Source organism: Lepisma saccharinum, chromosome 6 (genome assembly GCF_977018435.1).
Source record: "Lepisma saccharinum chromosome 6, izLepSacc3.1, whole genome shotgun sequence".
Lineage (NCBI taxonomy): Eukaryota > Metazoa > Arthropoda > Insecta > Zygentoma > Lepismatidae > Lepisma > Lepisma saccharinum.
Window position 1 is genome coordinate 70274074 of NC_139234.1, and position 22636 is coordinate 70296709.

General features: G+C 38.6%; 1 protein-coding gene across 1 annotated transcript in view; it reads left to right on the forward strand.

Moving 5' to 3' along the window:
• Positions 1-22636, forward strand: part of LOC145988860 (uncharacterized) — a 36427-nt gene that overhangs the window by 1881 nt on the left and 11910 nt on the right. The window contains exon 2 of the mRNA XM_083124107.1: positions 19753-20758. Within this exon, the coding sequence (XP_082980233.1) occupies positions 19776-20758 (983 nt within the window). The 5' untranslated portion in view covers positions 19753-19775. The remainder of the gene's footprint in view (positions 1-19752; positions 20759-22636) is intronic.

A 22636-nucleotide genomic window follows, 5' to 3' on the forward strand; every position in this document is an offset into this window, starting at 1 on the left:
CTCTTTTTGTTTTCTCGGCACATTCTGTGTTGAACCTTCCTCTCTAAATTTGTTTACTATGTATTGAACTGTGGTGTGTGATTGTCCAATTTTTCTTAACAAATAACCTCTAAGAATCAAATTTGTAATAACATCCTTCAGATTGGAACTAAGTTCCTTCACCTTGCCCATTTCGAACACACTGATAGATAGACGATAGGCCTACAACAATACCTACGCCAACATTCCGCTCGGCGGGGAGCGCGCCTGCATGTTCAAACTTGTTACAAATAGTGGTGGCGCTGTATGCGAGGAAGATTAAAACTCTTGCCTGTACGAATAACAATGTTGCATGAAACAGCATGTTTTTCTCTTTTTACACAAATTATATGCTCTGTTTATACACTTTGAACATACATTTTTATTGACGTTTGTTGGTGAAACCTTCATTAACATTAATTTCCAGGTACATATGAAAATGATTATATTTACTAGTAGATATGACATTTTTTCCTCGGAAATTCTGTGTGTAGGAATAACAATGTTACATACTGTACATACTGGGGAATTTTAGCAATTACTTTGTCACGTGCTGAAACAGGATCAACTCAACTCAACTGTGCAACGCAGAATCGCTCCCCGTGACACCTGTCACGCGGATTAAACATTACATGAATACGGTCAGGATAAGTGCCTATAGTCGGAGTTACCGAGAATAAACCTAGGAGGATTTGATTTTAAGTACCTGAAATGACGTTACATAATTCTAGGGTGGTTCTGAATATACACGTATATCAAAGCACAGATAAATACACAGTACATCTTGCCCTCTTTCACTCGATCTCTCATTCATACACTCATTCCATGTCATATTGCAACAATATGACAATTACAAAGGTTAGATTAATTAATACTTTGACTGTACTCATGCTATTTCTTGGCTACATTGTCGTTTACAATTTACCGTTTAGGATTTTCAGTATAAAGTGAATAATTGTTCCTTGTGCGAACCCCTTTTATCTTTTCTGAAGGTATAAATATATTTCAATGAACTATTGTTTGCTGTTAACATAAACTCTGATCTACAACATTGATTGTCCGCCGGAATACCGTTGTCTAGTTATGCCCTAGCACTGATTGTAAGTTATGCAATGATTTGATTTACGCTGATTCGCGGTAGATTGGCGTCATCTCTCTCACACACGCACATGGTTGGATCTTACCTTCGCGGCATTCCCTCTGACCTGGGTAGGGTGAAAGGGGTCCTACAGTTTTGGATGACGTTTGCACTCCATTGTTGTACTTCGCGGTTATCCTTGTTGGCGAAAATGGTTCTCCCGGCAGTTCCGTATGGCATCATCGGATCCTGGCTTCACTCGTTCACTTCACAGGGACATCCATGACGGTACATGTACACTGTCAACTCCATACGACAACTAGCGCAGTAGTAGGTCAGTCCTTCACGGTTTCACATGGACTCACATGGCTATTAAATGTTATTAACTTCTGCTAACTTAGGACATTGTTTCGGACGATTGACACAGGTGGACGTGGCTGGCGTTATTCTCACATACCACACGTATGTGCACGAATGCGGCAAGGGGGAAACGACCCCCCTAGGTCTACTCTGTTCTACTCCATGGCTCTAAAACACTCACTCGAGGAAAAAACAAATCCAGACCTCGGATCCGATCGCAACTCTGAGCTAGGTCGCACGTAGCTTACACTCCGGTGGCGATTGTAGGCAAACTGTTTTCTCGCTATTCCGAATCATCCCTTTTATTCCAGATTTGAACGAGGTAACGCTCTAGCCTCTGTGTTTAGGTATTCATTTATTGTTTCTGGTGCTTTGACCGTTGTCCTCCTATCCTGGTCAACGCTCACTCCGGTCCTTAACCTCTGGTAGCAGCCCCTCGTGCAGAGATTAGGTTAAATCCTCGGCTATTGTATTCGACACGTTCAGTAAGGGCCAACTCAGTAGGGTAGCGTCTCCCATTCAATCCAGCGATTAATCTTTAATAATTCGTAACTCCCGTATTTCTGTTCTGATTAGGCTCAAATCTTGGAATCAGTACTTTCATGATGTAGTCTTCCGCTGGTTAAAAATCTCATCCAATTCGGTCCATTGGTTTAGAAGTTGCTCTTTTCCTGCTATTCCCCATAAGAATGCATGTAAATCCGAATTTGGGCGAAAAGCTGTGGTTAAGCAAGTTAGTGTTGGCTAAGACAGTCGCTAGACACCTGTATTCGCGACGGATTTTAATATTACCAATTGTAATTAATTCTTAATAACGGGCAATTAGATTAATTACCTGTTACTCAATATTTGACCGTTATAACATTCCCCTCCTTTTAATTATGAATTTTTTTCAGAGCGAACTTGCGAGTGACAGGAAAAAATTCATACCACATATTAATGATATTTGTTAGTGGTTGCGCACTTAGGCGTCTGAATAGGGACTCGAACCCTGGACCATATAACTTTCAACCCAATATTTGAATGAAGTTATACTTCCTGCAATTGTACTATAATTATAAAAATATAATCAAATATAATAAAGTATACAAGAATACAATACAATGTACATTTTAACATCGAAATCTCAACGTATATTACCACTTACATACTAACTTTGGGTACACCCTGTAGTTTTATACATAATAAGTTAATACTGAATAATAAGCTAAATAAGATATAAGTAAATATTTGGTTTGCAATTTGTTCCCTCTCGCACATATGTCTGCATACCTCTTTCATTAATGATAATAAATGTCTACATTTTTGCCTTTTAATATAAAAAAAATAATCTCTAATCTCCCTAATGTTTACTTTATAATCAGGGTGGCTCTACTGCGATATTTTCTTCAGTGTCTCCTTTGACCTGAGCCGAACTGTCACAGGAGTCTGCTAGTCTCCCGTCGGGCCTTGAATATCGGTTGTCTGCTCCAAAGATCGCTGTTCTTGCCTCAGTCCACTTCGTCTGGGTTGGTAATCCGGGGAGAGTGGGTTCAAGTTATGGCTAGTAGACGGTCTATTCCAGTTGGGTAAATTAGCACCAGTCAGTGGGGCCACCATTCTTCTAACTGCATTCACAGCACGATTCCTCTCATCTTGTCTTGTGTTGTTTTGATCCCAGCAGTGTTGCCATCTCGCGTTTCCTCCATCCCTATTGTCTCTGAAGTGTTGTTGTTGTGGGCGGTGATTGTTGTACGAACCTCGCTGGGGATAAGCTTCTCTACGGTTCCTCCCAGAGTTCTGTCTCCTACTATTGTTTGTTGCCAAGTTTACTTTTGGGAATCCCTCTTGCCTTCCTTCATCAAAATTTCCATACCTTCTTCTGTGATTTTTGTTTTCCCAGGATGCTCGTTTCTCTTGCTCCAGCGCGTCCAAATCGCAAAGGATCATTGACATCGTGTCCTGGTTGGTAAGTGCGTCTCCGGTTAGCTGACGTTGCACATAATGTGGAAACATGGCACGTATTGTGGCTAACATTTCAACTGGCTCAATTCCAGGCTTCAGGGCGTTGAAATCACTCACTCGTTGCCAAAAGAATTGTTTATAGGTGGTTTTCTGGCTCTCATCAAACCTGCGATTTCTAAGTAAAGTGATTTTACGTTCTACTAGCTGGCGACCTTGAAATTGTTGTAGACAGGCTTGTTCAAATTCTTCAAAGCTATCAAATTGTGGATTCTGCTGCTCGAGCCAGATCCTTGCACTCCCTTTGAGTAATTTTCGCATTAGCCTCAAGCAGTCTGAGCTATCGATACCGTACAACAAACAATCTTCCTTGAAGTCCATTATGAACATTGATGGTAGAGTCTTGTCGTGATCGGGGTTGTACATTTGGAAATTAATTACCTGTTACTCAATATTTGACCGTTATAACTTAAGATTTTGTTCAATATATGCGTTCGTAGTTAGGTTAGGCAGGCAAGGGTTGGTTCTCGTAGCACTAAAAGTCCCTAAATGTATTATACTGAGGTTCCAATTTACTTCTACATTAATTCCCACTAATCTACGGGGGTCTCCCCCATGGCACAGTGGTAGCGTCTTTGCCTTGTAATCAAGGGGTCCCAGGTTCGATACCCGGTGGAGGCACAAGTGGTTCGGATCCCACTTTAAACTGTAGGTCCAGTCCTGATTAGCCTTACTGTGCATAAAGTGGACTTAAAACAGCAACTCAAACCACTAATCTACGATACTTACAGTCGCTTGTTAATGGAAAATACATTGTCCATGGGAAGTGTGCATCCTTGCATAATTTTTATGTTGTTTTTTTCAGTACTATTACAGTATAAGGGATACACCTATAAATCATATATTTCACACTTTTTTACATTGCTAACATACTATTTTGGAATGCGGAACGTTTCCTAAGGTGAAATAATGCATTTCTAACTAAGATAATGTCTATTTCTTACATTTCCGAGTACTTACTGTTACTTGTTATTTCGATTCTGTAACGCGTTATGATGGGCAATAGCGTACTGGTTCAGGGCAAGTTGTGCGAGTGTTTTGACGATTTATGCAATGTTGCAACCTCGTTCACTGGAAAATACCTACTTTCATGCCCAGATTTAAAATTATGCTAATACGTCGGAAACCATTGACGTTAGCCCCAAAAACCATTCACGTTACCCCGAAAGACCATTTTTCGTAAGGTTAGTTAAGTTAGGTTAGGCAAGCATAGTTAAAAAAAATAAAAAAAACAAATTAAAAATACTCGACAAGTCCTGTTCTAGTGAAAACATGGTGAGGCTGAAACACTGACTATGGGGTTGCATCATCTTAACACATGGAACATTGTACTCTCGTACAGAAAGCAAATGGCAGCAGCAGAAACAGTGTGTCGGACAGATTTTCACAGAAAACGACATGTTTTCGCATTAAAATGGATAGAAACTACATTCATGAACTTCCACAGGGATACAGAAAATGATTTCCGTAAGTACTTTCTCCTGTAAATTTGAAGAAATCTGTTTCCCTTATACTATAATGTTACCGTTTTTTTCCAACATAAATAACTTTTTTTGAAATCCAAACAGTGCTCATTACTTTAAGGAAGGTTCAAATTTAGTATGACAATGATTGCCAAAATTCTATGATAATTAGTCTTCCTGCTAGAAGAATTTGAAAAGAAAAAATCATAAAACAATTGGCACCATTACCGAGAAAGATAAATTTTCAAGGGTGTAGAGTTTGATGACTGGCCCATGTTCAAGGCAACTTCACAGTTTTTATTCAAATTTCAAGGTCAATTTGAAAAGGGGTCATCCTGAATACCCGAACAGTCAATATCTGAAAAACTTTCCCTGCTCCATGGATATATTTTCATTTTGCAATGCCACCATTATAGTAGATTTAAATGTATTTCAAAGCTTGTGACTTTGTGCGAGCACAGCATTTGAATAAGTATTATAGATTTGACACTAATATTTTATACTTGTTTTCAGGGGCGATGCCAGATAAGTTTGACCGGGTGGGCAGGATTCTCATATTGTTAAATTAGGGTGGCCAGATATAAAGTGTAAGTGTGTGTGTGTGTGTATACAGTATGTAACAGTCTTATTCGTACACATGGATTTTCAAAGGAAATGCTTTAATATCTGAAAGGAAATACACTCTTTTGAAATTGTTTCTTTACAATTCAATAACTAATATCATTAGGAACATAAAATCTTACCCAAATTCTGTATAACCAATGACAATAATAAATTAAATGAATCTGAAAGAGAAACATGTCATTTTTTGTACAACTTGACTATTCATACACTTAATGATATAAAAGAAAAAAGTATGTTGAGAGCAAATTGACTGACAGTTCTAATACTTTGATGCATATCCTTTGGCTTTAATTACTGCTTGACACCTGTTCTTCATAGAATTAATCAGTGTCCGACATGTTTCAGAGCTTATTTTATTCCACTCGGCTTGCACAACAGTTTTCAACTTTTGTTTGGACTTGACGCCTGCTTTATGGACTCGCCTCTTCAAACTTGCCCATAAATGCTCAATGGGATTTAAGTCTGGACTTTGAGCAGGTGTTTGTAGTAGTTTGGGCACATTACATATTAACCTCATGTTAACTCACGCCTTACGCTTACTGTCATTGTCTTGTTGGAATCTGTAGATAGGCGGCATGTCCATTTTTTGGGCACTCTGCTTCAAGGTCCGTCGAAGCCCACGTTCCCCTGCTCTAGAAGGTCTGGTCATAACAGGCCTTTTTGTCAATCCCCATGTTTACAACTTCGGCAGGGCTTCTGTGACATCATCAGCATGATACTCTCCGCGTGTCTGCTATTTTCAGCACTGTAAAGCTTGCAACACTCTTGAATTTAAGAGAAAAATCAAATACTGAAGAGCATCGCAAAACAACTTACACAGAATACATGAAAGTAATGGTGTATAGATGAATTATAAGTATGTAAAAGCATAAACTTACCCACGGCTAGTGCTGGAAAGAACTGGAAGAAGAGCAGCTCTGGGTCCATTGTTTTTGTTTCATGGCATTTCTCCTTTTTATTGCTTGGGTCCTGTGATTCAGATATCGAACTCGGAAAAATGTTCTTGCTCTACAAAACAACTTGAGCATCTTCAGATCTTCATGGAGAAACCTATGTTTCAGAATTTCCAACAGACTGCTTATTACTTTTGCTCCCCGATTTTTTGTTTTTCCGTGGAACTGCCGGAATACTCCCTCACACTCTTTTATAACTTGCATCCAATTAGGAGAAGGAGACACAAGACCGCCCCGTGACAAAGTTTCTATCCATCCTCCACCCGATGAATTTGATGCACAAATTTCACCAGCTTCGACATGCCTACATTTTCTTGCGATATAGCCCGCAACATACCGCAGAGCCTCCTTTTCTTCATTTCTCATCAAGTAAACCATGTCACTGTTTTCATGTGGCAAGTCTACAGATGATGACGTAAAGGTCACTTCTTGTCTTTGGTCAGTTGTTTGAGTATCGACGAGACCATCAAACAATGAAGCAAGCATCGTCATAACTCTTGCCTCTGATATTGCTTTCTCCATTTCACTAAGCACTTCCATTTGTTCGTTATAATGTATGCCAAAGCCACATTTTATTTTATTTCTAGAATTCAGTGGCACACCTGAATTCATGACGTCAATAAAATTGTTAGTGAGATGGAAAAAAATTTGCCTCAACCTCATTCTCTGGGAAGACATGCTCAATAAGAGCAGCAGTGTGCCTGGAGAATAGTTCCATTGCTGGCGCAACCCTTTGTCTGTCGTTCTGTTGCACTGATATGCGCATCCAATTTAACTTTGGAGCAAGCCTGAGTTCGGAAGAATCCATTTTGAGTATCCTTTCTATGATATTTTTCTTCATAACTGTTTCATTCGACTGGATTCCATTATCGATAAAATGATTCCTCAATAATTTTATTAAGTGTGGCAAATCCACAAAAAACCCAAATTTTCTCCCCTTACAATGGAAATAAAAAAAAAAGGCTGCTCACAATTAACACTAAGATCGTTCCATAGTTTTCTATTACTTCCACCTAGATCCGAAACTATAGCAACTATTTTATACCCAGCTACCCCAACCATTGATATAATATCAAACAACAAAGCCTTGGTCATAGCCGTATCAAAGTTATAGTATACTGGCTGTTTCTATGCACCTGTCAATCCTCGAAGATTGCAACCTGAACATTTCTATGGGGACCCAAAACTCTGTCATTTTCACTGTCGTAGCACACTCGTCCGTTAACATTAATTTCACCAAAGAACAGGACACACAGTTTTTCCACTTCAGTCAAACACTGTCCCTGGTGTTTCATAATATTCAAAACTGGTGCAAGAATTCCCAGTGGGAGTCTCAATTTCTGCACCCAGCGACGAAGTGTTGCAATGCTGGGTAATGGAATTCCGACCTCTGATCTCATGTGGGTATACAATCGTTCACTGATCGCCCTTTGTGTTAATGCAGGAAATATATATTCCTGTTTCCACCTCTGCTTTCTATTCCCCTTAATTAACATGTTGATTTGCCCTGGAGTAAAGGTTTTGCTCAAAATTTGTCTCACTATTTTGTTCACAATAGTTTTCACTTTCTTCCGGTCTCTTGTTTTTAAAGCCACTTTTGACTTCAATATCTTCTTATACCTTGCTTGCAATTTTTGCAAATTGATTTTAAGGTTTTTGATTTCCTCATGACAATTATTTATATCTGTCTTTAGCTTTTCATTTTCCCCATGAAGCACTTCCAGTTGTTTTGTGTTCTCGATTTTTTCACTTTCTATTGAACAAACAAATGACAACACAGATAAAGGCTTTTGTTCTTGAGGTGGCACGCTGCTGTTCACTAATAATTGTTCACTTACATTAGAGAGAACCCTTTTCCTAGCACATCTTGCCTTTGCACGTCTTGCACGAACGCTGTTGTCATCACTGACCTGCACATGTGTGACTGGAAGTAACAATGTAGGAATGGCATCTTTCTTCAGTCTCTTCTTTGGTGTAATTCCTAATAATTCCGATTTTAAATCGCGTTCGTAACATTCTGGTGAAAAATGTGAAGAACAAATACTCGAGTTAGCAAACCTGAAATTTGTCTTTTTGATAACATTTGCTCTCCCAGATTTTTCGGAACTTCTCGTTGGGAGGAAATTTATGGTAAACAATTTCAAAATTTTTAGTTTTCCTGAGATAGTTTCGACATGTGCTCACAGCACAGTTAGACATTATTATCACTCACATTACAATATGAAAACACAACAAAATGACTGAAAATACACGCGAATACACGAATACAAGAGCAAGGAAAGATCACAGAAACACGTTTCCCCTGTTAAAACTAGCGGATACTAAACTTTCCCCAGCGATCTGTCATGTGTATGACGTCACAGTTTTACAACCACCTCGGCTTGCTCAAAAGGCACGTTATGAACGGACCTTTCAAAGCGAGTGGCAAACACAGGTCAACGGATCTTGCTCTGCTTTGCATTGTTCTTCAATATGTCCAAATAGACATATGCATTCATGATACCATCAATAAACTGGATGGTACCAACACCTTTACGACATACAGCCCCAAATCATTAATGACCCACCACCGTGTTTAACTGTTGGAACTGTGTTAATGTGATCATTGTCTTTATTTGATTTTCTCCAGACCCTATTTATCCCATCTGACCCGTATATATTAATCTTGGACTCGTCTGACCATATGACACTGCCCCAAAATTCCTGGTCCTTGTGGATGTGCTCTTTCGCAAATGAAAGTCTATTCCTGTGGTTCACCTTATTTACATACGGCCTCTTTTGTGGTATTCTGCCATGATATCCATGCTTCCACAAGGCACGTCGGACAGTTTGATCGGACATCATCTTGCCAGCAACATTTTCTACTAACGGTCATAACTGAGGAACACTTAGTCGGGGGTTTTCTCGCACTCTTTTTAAAATAAAGCGTTCATCATGTTCATTCAACCATATCTCTTTTGGTTTTCTTGGCACATTCTGTATTGAACCTTCCTCTCTAAATTTGTTTTCTATGTATTGAACTGTGTAGTGTGATTTATTGACTGTTTGTCCAATTTTTCTTAACGAATAACCTCTAAGGGCCAAATTTATAATAACATCCTTCAGATCGGAACTAAGTTCCTTCACCTTGCCCATTTCGAACACGCTGATAGATAGACGATAGACCTACAACAATACCTACGCCAGCATTCCACTTGACGGGGAGCTCACCTGCATGTTCAAACTTGGTACGAAGTTGCAAACTGCACAAAATTGCGCGTGGCGCTGTATGCGAGGAAGATTGAAACTCTTGCCTGTACGAATAACAATGTTGCATGAAACAGCATGTTTTTCTCTTTTCACACAAATTATATGCTCTGTTTATACACTTTGAACATACATTTTTATTGACATTTGTTGGTGAAACCTTCATTAACATTAATTTCCAGGTACATATGAAAATGATTATATTTACTAGTAGAGTGCTCGAAAAATTTTCTTTAAAGCTAGGCATCAGCTCTGAAGATCAGGTGCCAGGAGGCTACCTACTAGCAATTGTGCATACTACAGGACAGCAAAAGTAGGGGATATTTCTTGGAAAACCTCGTGCACACGAATGTAAGAATGAGTAGTAAAATAATTTTCAGCAATGCACAGGCACTGCTCCAAAGAATACACCATGCTGAATCAATTAAAAGAACAGGCACAGTAGCGTCGAAAGTGAGCGAAGAGAATTCAGTGTAAACCAGAGGCAGACTAGGATTCTCTCAAGAGTCCAATTTCGGCACAAAATCTTGGTTTATGATTTTTCACGTAAATGTATAGCCAATACTTAGGCACATGTTGCATGCATCTATTGACAATATTTCGACCTGCTAGCATTGTCATACATGCCCCAAAAATGGCACTTTTTCACTCAACCCATAAAATCGCCAATAAAAGATCCATCAAATGTTGGACATGACCAATATTGGTCGCAAATGACAGATTGACATGGCATCAGACATCTAATTATAACCCTTCGATAATTTCTTACGTATTTTTCTAATTCAAAAGTGCATTTCTGGAAAAATTTTAACGCTGCCTTCCGTCAGTGATTAATTTATCTAAATTTTCTGTATGGAGAAAACTGATAATTTTAAGCATTGAAAAATATATCAATGGATGAAACTTTATAATGCAGAAAACCCGATGTAAATATCTCTTACGGTTTTCATGATATACATTTTCAAAGTTTTGGTTGTGCAACTTTTGAAACACACTGTATAAGAAGCTGAGCATCACGGTATTCAAAACATCGCTAAATCATTCGAGAAAACAGGAAATGGGGTGTTGGGGGACAAAGAGTAAGAAATTATTACTGACACTCTGGATGTTCACAACGTTGATTTAAAAAAAAAAATCATTTGCTAACTTACGCTCTACTGCAATTTGAACTTAGAATCATCAAAATTTCGTACATATTACAGCATAAGATCACAGCCACCAGGCTGAAATTTTTAGTATTTTTCGAGCCCTGGATATGCCATTTTTTCCTTGGAAATTCTATGTGTGTACAATTAACAATGTTACATACTGTTCATATATGAGTTTCACAAACATGCATTCTTTCTCCCACTCTTCTGCCTCATCTCTCCCGATTTCGTTTATATTTCTTTTCCTATTTCTTTTTGTTGGTGTACATTTTCTTATTTATCCTTTACATATTGTTTTTTCCTCTTTTGTGTTCCCCCTTTCTCTCGCTCTCTCTCTCTTTCCCACATGCACATAATTCTTTTGTCAATTCTTCTAATTAAATTGCTCATCTGTATCCTTTCTATCCACTCCACTTTAGAAAAAGATGGTGAGGGAACTCGATGCAGTCACCTATTGATAAAAATGCTTGGCGAGTCCTGGCCCTCAGAGATCTGTTGCTGCTCAGGAGTTTTTTCATCTCTATCATTTCTTCTGTCATTCCTGTGTCAGTCTCCACATAATCTAGTCTCTTTTCCTTTCATTGTATCGTAGGAAATAACAGTAGGCTGTACTATAATTCATGCGAAAATTATGAAAGTGAAAGTTATGGGTCGGGTACCCTATTCTACACCCTCGAATTTTGAATTTTTTTTTTTTCATTATGAACATTATTCGATCCTATTTGTGAATAAAAAAAATTGGAGCGTGGAAAGAAGTATTTACGACTGTACAGCCATTTAAAGTTGAAATTTTGTCGTTTGAAATGGTTCGCAATTATTTCCAATTTCTAGATCGTGATACTAACACGACACCAAATTTTAACTATCGATCTCAACCTAACTGAACTAACCTATCCATGTGCCAATGGTTCGTGGGGCTAGCGCAAATGGTTCGTGGGGCTAGCGTTAATGTTTCGTGGGGCTAGCGCCAATGGTTCGTGAGGCTAGCGCCAATGGTTCGTGGGGCTAGCGCCAATGGTTCGTGGGGCTAGCGCCAATGGTTCGTGGGGCTAGCGCCAATGGTTCGTGGGGCTAGCGCCAATGTTTCGTGGGGCTAGCGTCAATGGTTCGTGGGGCTAGCGCCAATGGTTCGTGGGGCTAGCGTCAATGGTTCGTGGGGCTAGCAATGTCTAAAGTCGCACAAAACAATTGCAATGTCTCAAATATCCAATCCGGCAATAAATTACATAAATAATATATTGAAATCGCAAATTATCCCATTGCACAAGTCATTCATAACAAGAAAAAATTGCAAATTATCCCATTGCACAAGTCAAAGATAAGAAGAAAAAGAAAATTTTCAGACGTGCGCCTGTGACATGAATCCAAGATGCACCATGATCAAATCCCTGCAAAACCGTTTCGACGTTACATAAGGAATCTAAATATTGAAAAACGTAAGTTTCCTAGCACGTAGATCTAAAAAAATTATTTTCCGCGCTATTTAGAAACATCGTTTCTTATGAAGAACTAATTTTCGTAACGAGAATATTTGAAATGTGCGAAAAATCGAGGGTGTAGAAAAGGGTACCCGAGCCAAAGTTATTAGGTTACAAGAACTATTTATATTTTTGAAACCAGCGCCGCCCCTAGGAGCGAGGCAAGGCTTCACGCTACATGGAGGGTAGCCACCTAGCAGCAAAAATATTTGAAATATAATTTTAACATACCTGGTGTAGGTACATAGTGGTTCAGATTCCACTTTAAACTGTAGGCCCAGTCCCAATTAGCCTTACTGTACATAAAGTGGACTTAAAAAAATAATTAAAAAATCAAATTTAATTTTAGCGTTTAGATTCAGAAAGCGAGTTATGCAAGAATTTGATGTTTACACTTGCGTAATTTTGACTGCCCTCCTTTGTTTGCCACTATTAACAAAACAAAATATTTTGTTTTCTCTATCGATGCAAGACACATGCTGTGTGTATATTATTTATTCAAGGATGGCGACAGATAGATAGTGGTGTGTCCCAACATCTGTATTTGATTGGTTTTCGAAATGTCTTCGCTCTGCATCCTCAGGGTGCCCTGCTGGTGTCGATTCAAGGTTTGGAACAGGTAGCATTGATGAGGGGTTTCGTCCACATTCACGTTTTCTTAGTCACCTGACGTGTACCATGAATGTTGATCCGTATAACAATTGAACTTTATATATTAGGCAGTTGCTTTATATATTAGGCAGTTGCTAACTCTAGACAATACCATTCCTAGTACTTTCTTCGGTGTCTGAACCCAGACCGGACCATTAGGAAGATATGTAGTTTGGTCAAGTCTCTTCCTCTACTCGGGCCCTGCCGTGATTCAAGAAATGGTGGGTGATCCGCTCGCCTTTCCAACTCAGGCATACCTGTTACGATCCACCAGAGTCTTGGTTGAAATCCCAACACTGAAGCAGAAGGCAAGCTTTGTGGTTCTCCTAATCTTAAATTCCTCAAAAACAGAAGAACTTCTGCGATCCTGACATCCATTTGTCATCATCATCCTTTTCCGTTTCCTCCCTCTGGCTGGGTCGGCATAGAAGTCCAGCCTCTCTATTTTTTCCTGGTTTTCCATCACTCCTCTCTTTCCAAGATGTTCCAATCTTGTCCTCTTCTCCTAACACTCTCCACTATCTGCTGTTTCCACTGACATCTTGGTCTCCCCCTTTGCCGTATTCCTACTTGTTGCGCATTGTAATCTCTTACTGGTAGTCTTTCTGTTCGAACTATCTCATCTGTGCCTGATCTGTCCTGTCCTGAAGCTTCACCACACCCACTGCCTGTCAGATCTCATTCCTTATTCTATCCCTTCTAGTCTTGCCTAGTATACTCCTTAAAAATTTCATCTCCACTGCCTGCATCTTTCTTTTGTCTCTCTCTCTGTCACTGTCCAAGTCTCTTGTCGGTAATTATTGGCACATAGTATGTGCTATATTACCTTCTTGCATCCATTTGTAATGGACTCGAATTGGGATGTTCCAATACCAGTTTCCTCAAATGATCTTTCGTGGTGCGTATATATATCTCTCGGCCACTCCGTTATTTGGGCTTTTATTTTGGGATTTTTTTTTTGAAATGTTATGCTACTGAATGCAGGATCATTATCTGATAAAATATTATCTGGCAGACCCAAGAAAGAACACTACTGCAATATCCAACGCACTGTTTTGGCGAAATCGAGAGATTGAACAGGCCATATGTCAACTCATTTACTGAATGCATAGACTAGAATGAGAAATTTATTTTCTGTGAAGAAAAATGATCTACGTGTACTCTCAGCCACACGTGAAGCTTCTGGCCACTCATTCACAGTGCCTTTTCTTACTTTCCACTTTTATGGTAATTCATTATTAATGTTTGTGTTATTCTTTGGTTCAGACCCGTTATTTAATACTTTTCTCCAACCTGGATAAATACTGTTGAGCCATGAACGCCCATCAATGGACAATGCAGTTCTTCTTCACACTGTATAACTGGTAATTTATACAAAACATCATTCAATGATAAATCCGCCAAGGTTTGACCTTTCAACTTAACGTATCATTATTCACACCTCGTAACATTTGTGAAGTGAATTATGTTCGCCAATGAGGAAACAATTGTTTGAAAGACTTATCATTGAACAGAGTAACTGTGGATCCAGTATCTACTTCACATTGTACAATTCATTTATCAATACACAGATCAACTATGCACGGTTCTGCTAACACAAGAACATTAGTGCCAAATATAGCTTGTACTTTTGGCTTGAAACTAACTCTCCTTGTTTCTGAACTCATGATGTAAATAATGTGGGAATGGGCTTGGATGTGAATGTAGATCACAATATGATTGATGTTTGTCACAGACTGAAAAAACTCCCTCATCAAAAATTAGGTGGAATAATTGTTAACATTTGTTAGGCGTACTGATAAGGGCAACTTTTTTGCAAAATGCAAGGTAAAAAGAAACTTGAATTGTACTCATTTGGGATACACGAGTAATGAAATTATCTATAGTAATCAAAGCCTTACACCTTTTCGAAAGATTGTGTATGGGAAAGCCAGAAAAATTAAGCATGAATGAAATTATGCCTATTTATGGGTAGATAGTTCAGGGAATATCAGATTAAGGAAAAAAGAGGATGATAGGGACATACTTGTACTAAAGACGATTGAAGATGTAAATAACCTATAATATTATAAATGGCTACTTCAGATGAGATTACAATTTACTATCAAAATGTAAGAGACTTGTGTACAAAAACCCAAGAATTATATGTAAATGTTATCTCAATTAGATACGACATTATACTCATTACTAGAGCCCGGAAGTTCAGTCATTTATTTTCGTTAAAATAGGCAGGCAAAAAGGCATTTATAATGTGGTAAATAGGCACTAAAAATGAAAAAAAGGCAAAATAAACCGAAAAAAGGCACATTTAGAAGTTGCTTACTTTTATCTATAATTTCAGGCAAAATGTTAAAATCTAAATTGGGAAGAGCATTTCAATTTTCTCCGTCTTGATTGCACATAACTACAAGGTGCTTTTTAAGTTCTAAACATTCATTGATAGTCGTCTATCAGAGAGAATGTTTTTCATAATAGAAAATGATCTTTCTACTTCGACAGAAGTTATTGGAGCATACATATAACAAGCTAATGTAGCTGGACTCATTTTGGTAACAGCATTTTCACCTTTTAGAATATCAAAAATTGTTTTCAATTGTTTCAAGTCCTCATTTGCACTCACTACCCGTTAGCACTTTTCCACAACATCTCACCCCTTTTCTCCTGGCACTTCCATCATCTACTGCATAGATTCCTCGAAGATTTTCATGGATGCTATAATTGTAATTGTCTCTGGCAATGCACCATAATGTGCAAAAGTAAACTTGAATAGCACAGGAGTTTTTTCACTTCACGAATTGAAGCCGCTTCATTTTCTGGAAGAGCATCGATCACCTCACTGATTTTTTGAAGGTTGTTAGCATAATATATAGCTGCTGATATCCAGGTTCCCTATCTCGTCAAGACTGGTTAATGAGGTAAACTAAGATCAATCGCAACTTCCTTAAATTTTCGTGTTCGAGAGGGAGATTTCAGAAATATTTTCTTTGTGTTCGAAATCAACCTGTCCACTTCAGCGGTCAATCATGCACAAGAAATGTTAACCGAAAGGCAATATACTGACTCAGCATGAAATACTTTTTTCTCACACATTTCTCCTTCAGCAATGTTGAAATATGCGTGAGTTCAATATTACTTAAATAGGCGAAAATTATTCACATAATAAACGGAAGAAAAATAAATGCCAACAACGTTTTTTGGGAGAAAAATAATTTATATACACATTTTTTTTAAAAAAAAAATGTCAAATTTCATTGAAAAAGGCAAAAAAATGCATTATTAAAAATAGGCAGTGGGGTCCCAAATAGGCAAAATAGGCAAAATGAAAAGGCTTCCAAAACATTCGAAACAACATAAGAAACGTATATCCGGAAAATTTTTATCAATATATGCAGTAGATAAAAAGAGGCATTTTGCCAAACTTCCGGGCTCTACTCATTACAGAAGCATGGTTACATCAGGGTATACATGATACTGAACTATTTAATGAGAAATGATAAACCGGTTAATAATAGAGGGGAGGAGTTCTCATTGCAGTAGGGAAGGTATTATTTCTAAGCACATAAAGTTAGATGACAACCTTGACTTATGTTGTGTAAAAGTAACCATATGTAACATACTATATATTATTGTTGTTGTATACTTGGTATAAAATCTAAAGTAGATTTGGGTGGATCGTTACTTAAGACTGTGACTGCCTGAAGTGAGAGGTATTGGCTGTGAGAGGTACACTTACGGCTTGAGGTACTACCCTGGAGAAACAACAGTAACACGTAAACAAGCAAAGCGGGCTAACCTCTGTGAAATAAGGAGAACACTTAAACATTAGATTTTAACACTTCGATGGCTGGTTGGTGTGGCAGGGTTGTGAGAATAATAGAAATGTGGTAAAGGAACGTCCGTTTACCTGTAGAACTCGATGTGAAGATTGTCTCGCTGAATCCGTAGACTAGGCACAGTCCTGAAATAAACTTCTTTCGGTAGTGCAAATCCTGTGGTAACTCTTTATGTAACAATTAACTGTTTACGCGATAAATTTCTGAGTACAACTGGGCTGAGAAATGTTCTCTCGAACTATTGATGTGAATTTCCGATCGTTAGAACCGTTGGCGAGCTGCATCCTGTCGCTAACGGTGTTTTTAGCATAAAGCTGTGTTCGCTTTATTTTTCATACAATTTCCGGTAGAATTCTTATCTGCGGATTTTTCAAGATCCGCTGAAGATTGCTCGTGTTATGTGCTTGTAAGGAGCTATTTACAGGACTTCAGCCAGACCCCTATGGCAAGTTATGATGCCAGGGCTACCGGGTTCGAGTCACACCTTCACCGTGATACGACTTTACACCTGGTTCTAACGTAGACAACGATGCAGCTTTTTATAGGTTATTTGAAGACCATGAAGAAATCCAAAACAATAATCTTATTAAATGGTGACTTCAAGCTTCCATCAATAATAGATTCAAATTGTAGGTTACAAAATGAAGGAAGTTGTTACAGAGTATCGGATGACTTTTTAAGTCTTGTTAACTTACAATCGATTAATAATATTGCAACGTTCTCCGGGGTGCCTACTACAGCTACAGGAGTACGTCAGCGGAGGTGCAAGCCAACTAACTTGGCAACTTCCGATCAGTAGCACCAAATCCACTGCAAATTTACCCATCATGCTACCTTTTTCTCTCTCGCGGTGGCATGAGATTTCTATTTCACTCAGGGTTCGGGAAAAAGTACACAGTCTAAAGTTCAGAGAAAGTTTAATGACCGTAGATGGATACACTTATGCAATAGCAACTGTAAACGGTGTAAGTTTAGCACATGCCCATGTAGGATATTACACTCACTTGACCAATATACTGCCACACAATGGGGGAGAAGGGCTTCTGTAAACTGCCATAAACTGGAAACAGGAACACTGTGGCTGCTGCCTTCTGCCGTCGTGACCGTAACTCCAACCCTTCTTAGGAAAGTGCAGTCCTTTACTTGCGCCGTCTTCTGTAGCTGCAGCCTCTCCGATGCCGCATTGGTAGCATCGTAGCTTTGTAATCAAGGGGTCCCAGGTTAGATTTCTGGTGGAGGCACATAGTGGTTTGGATTCCATTTTAAACCGTAGGTCCAGTCCCGATTAGCCTTACTGTGCATAAAACTTAAAACAATAGATCAACCAACCAACCAACCAAGATATCTTGAGAGAGATCTTTCTTTTTCTCCTTCTCTCTTGGGTCTCTGGAAAGGAAGAGAAGAAGACACGAACCTCCTTCCCTCTTTCCTCTCTGTCATATTAGATTAAGTTACACCGCGTTTGTTACAACCTGTCCTGCTTCCCGCGCTTGCTGATCGCTGGCTTCTCTAGCAGAAACCACGTGGCATTGCTGCCGCAGACCACGTGAACTGCATGCTGGGGGAAGCCGAAGCCAGGCTGTGAATAAAATACGCGGAAATGAACAAATATACACAATTCCCCTTCCTGAATGTTCCAGCTAAGATGACACTAAACACAAAAATGACACAAGCAAATATCACCAGAATACATTGCATCCTGGATATTTTAAAACACACACTAATCAGCACCAGGCTTACAAAACAAGCTTCTTCAACAAGACACAAACAAAACATGTGGCAACAGCGTCTATGTAAGCGCCTCTCTTCTGCCTTTCATTTGCTCCTCGCTGCCCAACAGACGACTTTTTCCTCGTTTCTGATTGGTACCGGTTTATATTTTATTTGTTAGGTGAAAGTAGTGCAGGAAATAGTACAGTTTAGGCACTGAAAATATATTTATACATATATAGCAAGCAATCCTTCTGCTCCCAATGAAATGGCCCTGAATCATCTATTAAGCCCAAGTGTTAGGGTTGCCCCAAGTATGGAAGTTATCATAGCATCCTTTTTCCTCTACAAGAATGCAGTATTCCTTCTCATAAGAGGGGTCCATTGAATTAAGTACATATAAGGTGACCATGGGATCATTTTTTTTCTGATATATATGAGGGCGGGCTGAAAAGTAATGCCTGCTATTTTTTTTGTGACTGTGTAAAGACATTTTGGATTTTGAGCAACCATGCATTGTACTCTTCAGACTTTCTCCCTTCTCCATTCCAAGATTCAAACTTCTATCTCCAGGGGTTGCTGAACTAGAGCGAGGAAAATGGCAGCATGTAACCATAGTATGTCGGTGCACCTGAAACTGCATGTGGTGACAGAGTTTCTAACTGCAGAAAATGTTCCCCAAATTGACATTCATCAGAGAATGAAGGCTTTTTATGGCAATGAGTGTGCAACGTCAGTACTGTATAATGTTGGGCTGTTCATGCTCACAATGAGAACTCCTGCCGAAGAACTCGCAATGTGTGTGACAAAGAACTTCTTGAGAGTTCAAACCTCACATCGCTACTGTTTCTGGTTTCTTCGCTATTTCAGGTGGTACTTTTAGGTGCCTCACGTGGTGTGTGTGTGTGTGTGTGTGTATATATATATATATATTTAGTGTTTCAGATAAACTCAAAGAAAGTTGGAGTCAGACCTTATCTATCTCACAGTCTTTATAATACATGAAGAAAGAATGTGGCAGTGACATGTGTCCTTGCAAGAATTGGCAATATGGAAGGTCATCAAGGTTATGAGGGAGATATGGGTCCAACTTTCTTTAACTTTGTCTGGAAGTATAGTCTCCATTTGCAACTGGAGATTGGTAGTTTTCATATACTGGTTTAACATGTTTTTTTTTCTGTCTTTACAGGTTCACCATAAACAGTTAAAACCATGGATCAAAAACATTCATTATCTCTACAGGAATCACAGTGCATCAATATAAATTCACCCTGTTACCAAGAGAGCTCTGTCAACGGCAAGATAACATACCAAAATATATCTGATGTTGAGAAATGTGTTGATGAATTTGTTTCTCTCTTGGGTGTATCTCAACAAAGTAAAGAGTTGCATGCTCCTCAAATGCTACAAATAAAGAAAGAACCTGACAACAATTTGAGTCATGATTCACTTAACGATGAAACTGCTGTAAATGGAGCTGTATGTAGTAGCACCCTAATGCCGGCAGCATTGTACAAAGAGGAGAACAACAATGTTTTTGAGAGTAATATCGTGGATCAAGATTTTATCAAGAAGGAAGACTGTAGCTATAAAACAAACAAAAGTAATGAAAAGTATTTTGAAATTAAACCAGATAGCATTTTCAAAGATGTTACCGTTGATGCCATGACTTCATCACTGACAGATAACATATTGACATATGTGAGTCATGAATTAGATTCATTGATAAGTACAATAAAAAAAGAGAACATTCCTGCATTGCTTAAAGTCAAGCAAGAAAATGACTGTAGTAATGTTAGCCTCAGTTCTGACACTGCTTCGGAGAGTTTATCAGTGCACGTAACTTCAGATGGAAACAATGTGAAGAAAGAAGATGGATTAGTTTTCAAAACATCTGAATTTGATGTGGAAAAGTCATCTGCATGTGTAACTGAAGACAGAAGTAATGTCAGGGAAAAAAATGCATCAGTTGTCAAAATGTCTGAAGTTGCCTCGAAGAGGTCATCAGTGCGTGCAACCAAGGGTAGAAATGCTATTAAAGAAGATGGAGGCAATGTCAGGAAAGAAGGTGGATCAGCTGCTAAAGTTGCTTCGAAGAGGTCATCAGTGCATGCAACCAAGGGTAGAAATGCTATTAAAGAAGATGGAGGCAATGTCAGCAAAGAAGGTGGATCATCAGCTAAACCATATGGAAAGTAAGTAACTGACACTGGGCTTATAGTAAGTCAAATTAGGCACTTTTGGAAGCAAACCTGGACATTCAAAAAAATGAAATGAAACTTGCTGGAGCACGTAGTACTACTTGAGTTGTATTTCTCACAAAAAGTCCCAAAGAACCCTGTTTCTTGTTTTGGAGAAATGACGTCATCAATATGGCCACCGTCAGAATTGTAGTAAAATCTTTAACGCGAAACCGAATAGTCGATGTGCAGTCCAGCTACTACTGTACCAATGTGACTAGCAGACACACCTGTGTGTTTGAATGCCCGCAACGCTGTGCATGGCCAAGGGGTGGTGGAGGCGAGCCCTCCAGCAGCATGTTCTATAATCACCGGTGTTTTAGTTTCAATGTCCACCACCTGTAGTCATGACCATTATCCGCTGCATATTTCATGTAGAGAGGAAGGCTACTGTGCACTTCATGTCATAAAGGTCAAACTTTGTCTTCCAGTGTGCATAAAATATCTTCCCTCTGTACTGTTCATCTGTAAACTGTGTTGCCTAGAAGTGAAATAGCTCATCTACTCCTAGAAACTCTTTGAACGTCTCAGGATTTTTGTGGAATGTGTGATTTGGACATGAATTCCTTTATCTCAAAATGTGTTCTCTAGACTGCCGGGTATCAGGCCAAGATTATGCCCATCAAACATCACATCAATTCGAGTTAAGTTCAGCAACAACCTACAACTTGAAGACAATGTAGTACTCCAAAAAACGTTTTTCTTGTCTTTGGAGTAAGTACATGCATTATTACTGCTTCATCTAGTACAGCTGTCGTAATTTTAATATTACTTATATTTTCTTTGTAGGTCATCAAGTTTTGCCTTTGAATTTGGCTTAAACTTAATCATTTCTCTTTGACTGGAAACCACATATTTCCAATGACTTTTTTCCATTTTTTGCTATTGGCTCTAATAATGGAGTTGGTCTATGGGGACTCAGTCTGGCACTAATTTTGGTGCCACTGCTGAATTCTAGAACCTTCAAAACACGGAATGATTCCAAACCTTATCGTATAGGTGAAATGTTCATTTTTAGATTTCGGCGGCCATGTTGACCACCATATTTAATGTTATGTAATAAAGTGGGTCTTTTAAATTTCTTATAGGCCTATTCATAATAGAGTTTTAAACTGAAACTTTCATTAAAATTAGATGCCATGAATGATAAATAACTGTAATGAAGTAACAGGGTTCATGAATGAAAATATTTGTCATGGCCACCATTTTGATGACGTCATTACAGACGAACGAGAGGTTAAAAACTTGTGGTCTTGAGCGTTTTACATTCAGGAATAAATGTAGGTCTCTGCCAGAAGTGAAATAATCTACCACTTTTCCTTACATTTCAACGGCACTAGTAGGCCTGTATGTCACCTAGCAAACAACCACTACATTAAATCAAATAACCAGGTACCGTCCTTAAACACGCTCTACAATTACAATGTCAAAATGTTCAATAGTACATTATATTCATAATTGGGAAAAGATGCGGTAGTATATAAATTTAGAGAAACTAGTACTCACTTTATCCGCGAATAAAGTGAGTACTAGTTTCTCCATATTTAGTACATTATAGTTATTAAGTAATATACGAAAAATCTAATTTTCTCCATTTTTGTTAATATATTTCAGACAAAGTTTTCAGTACACATAATATACTTTATTTAATAAATTTGCCAATTGATTTTCTTTCATTTGGTATAAGAACAAAGGTTCTATCACTATCCTGTGAGAAGTTAATTTTGTACTAAAGTTTTTCTCTCAAATATTATAGCCACGGTAGCTCAGTTGTTAGGGCATCTGACTACCATGTGAGAGACCTGGGTTCGATCCCTGGTGGGGGAGAACCAG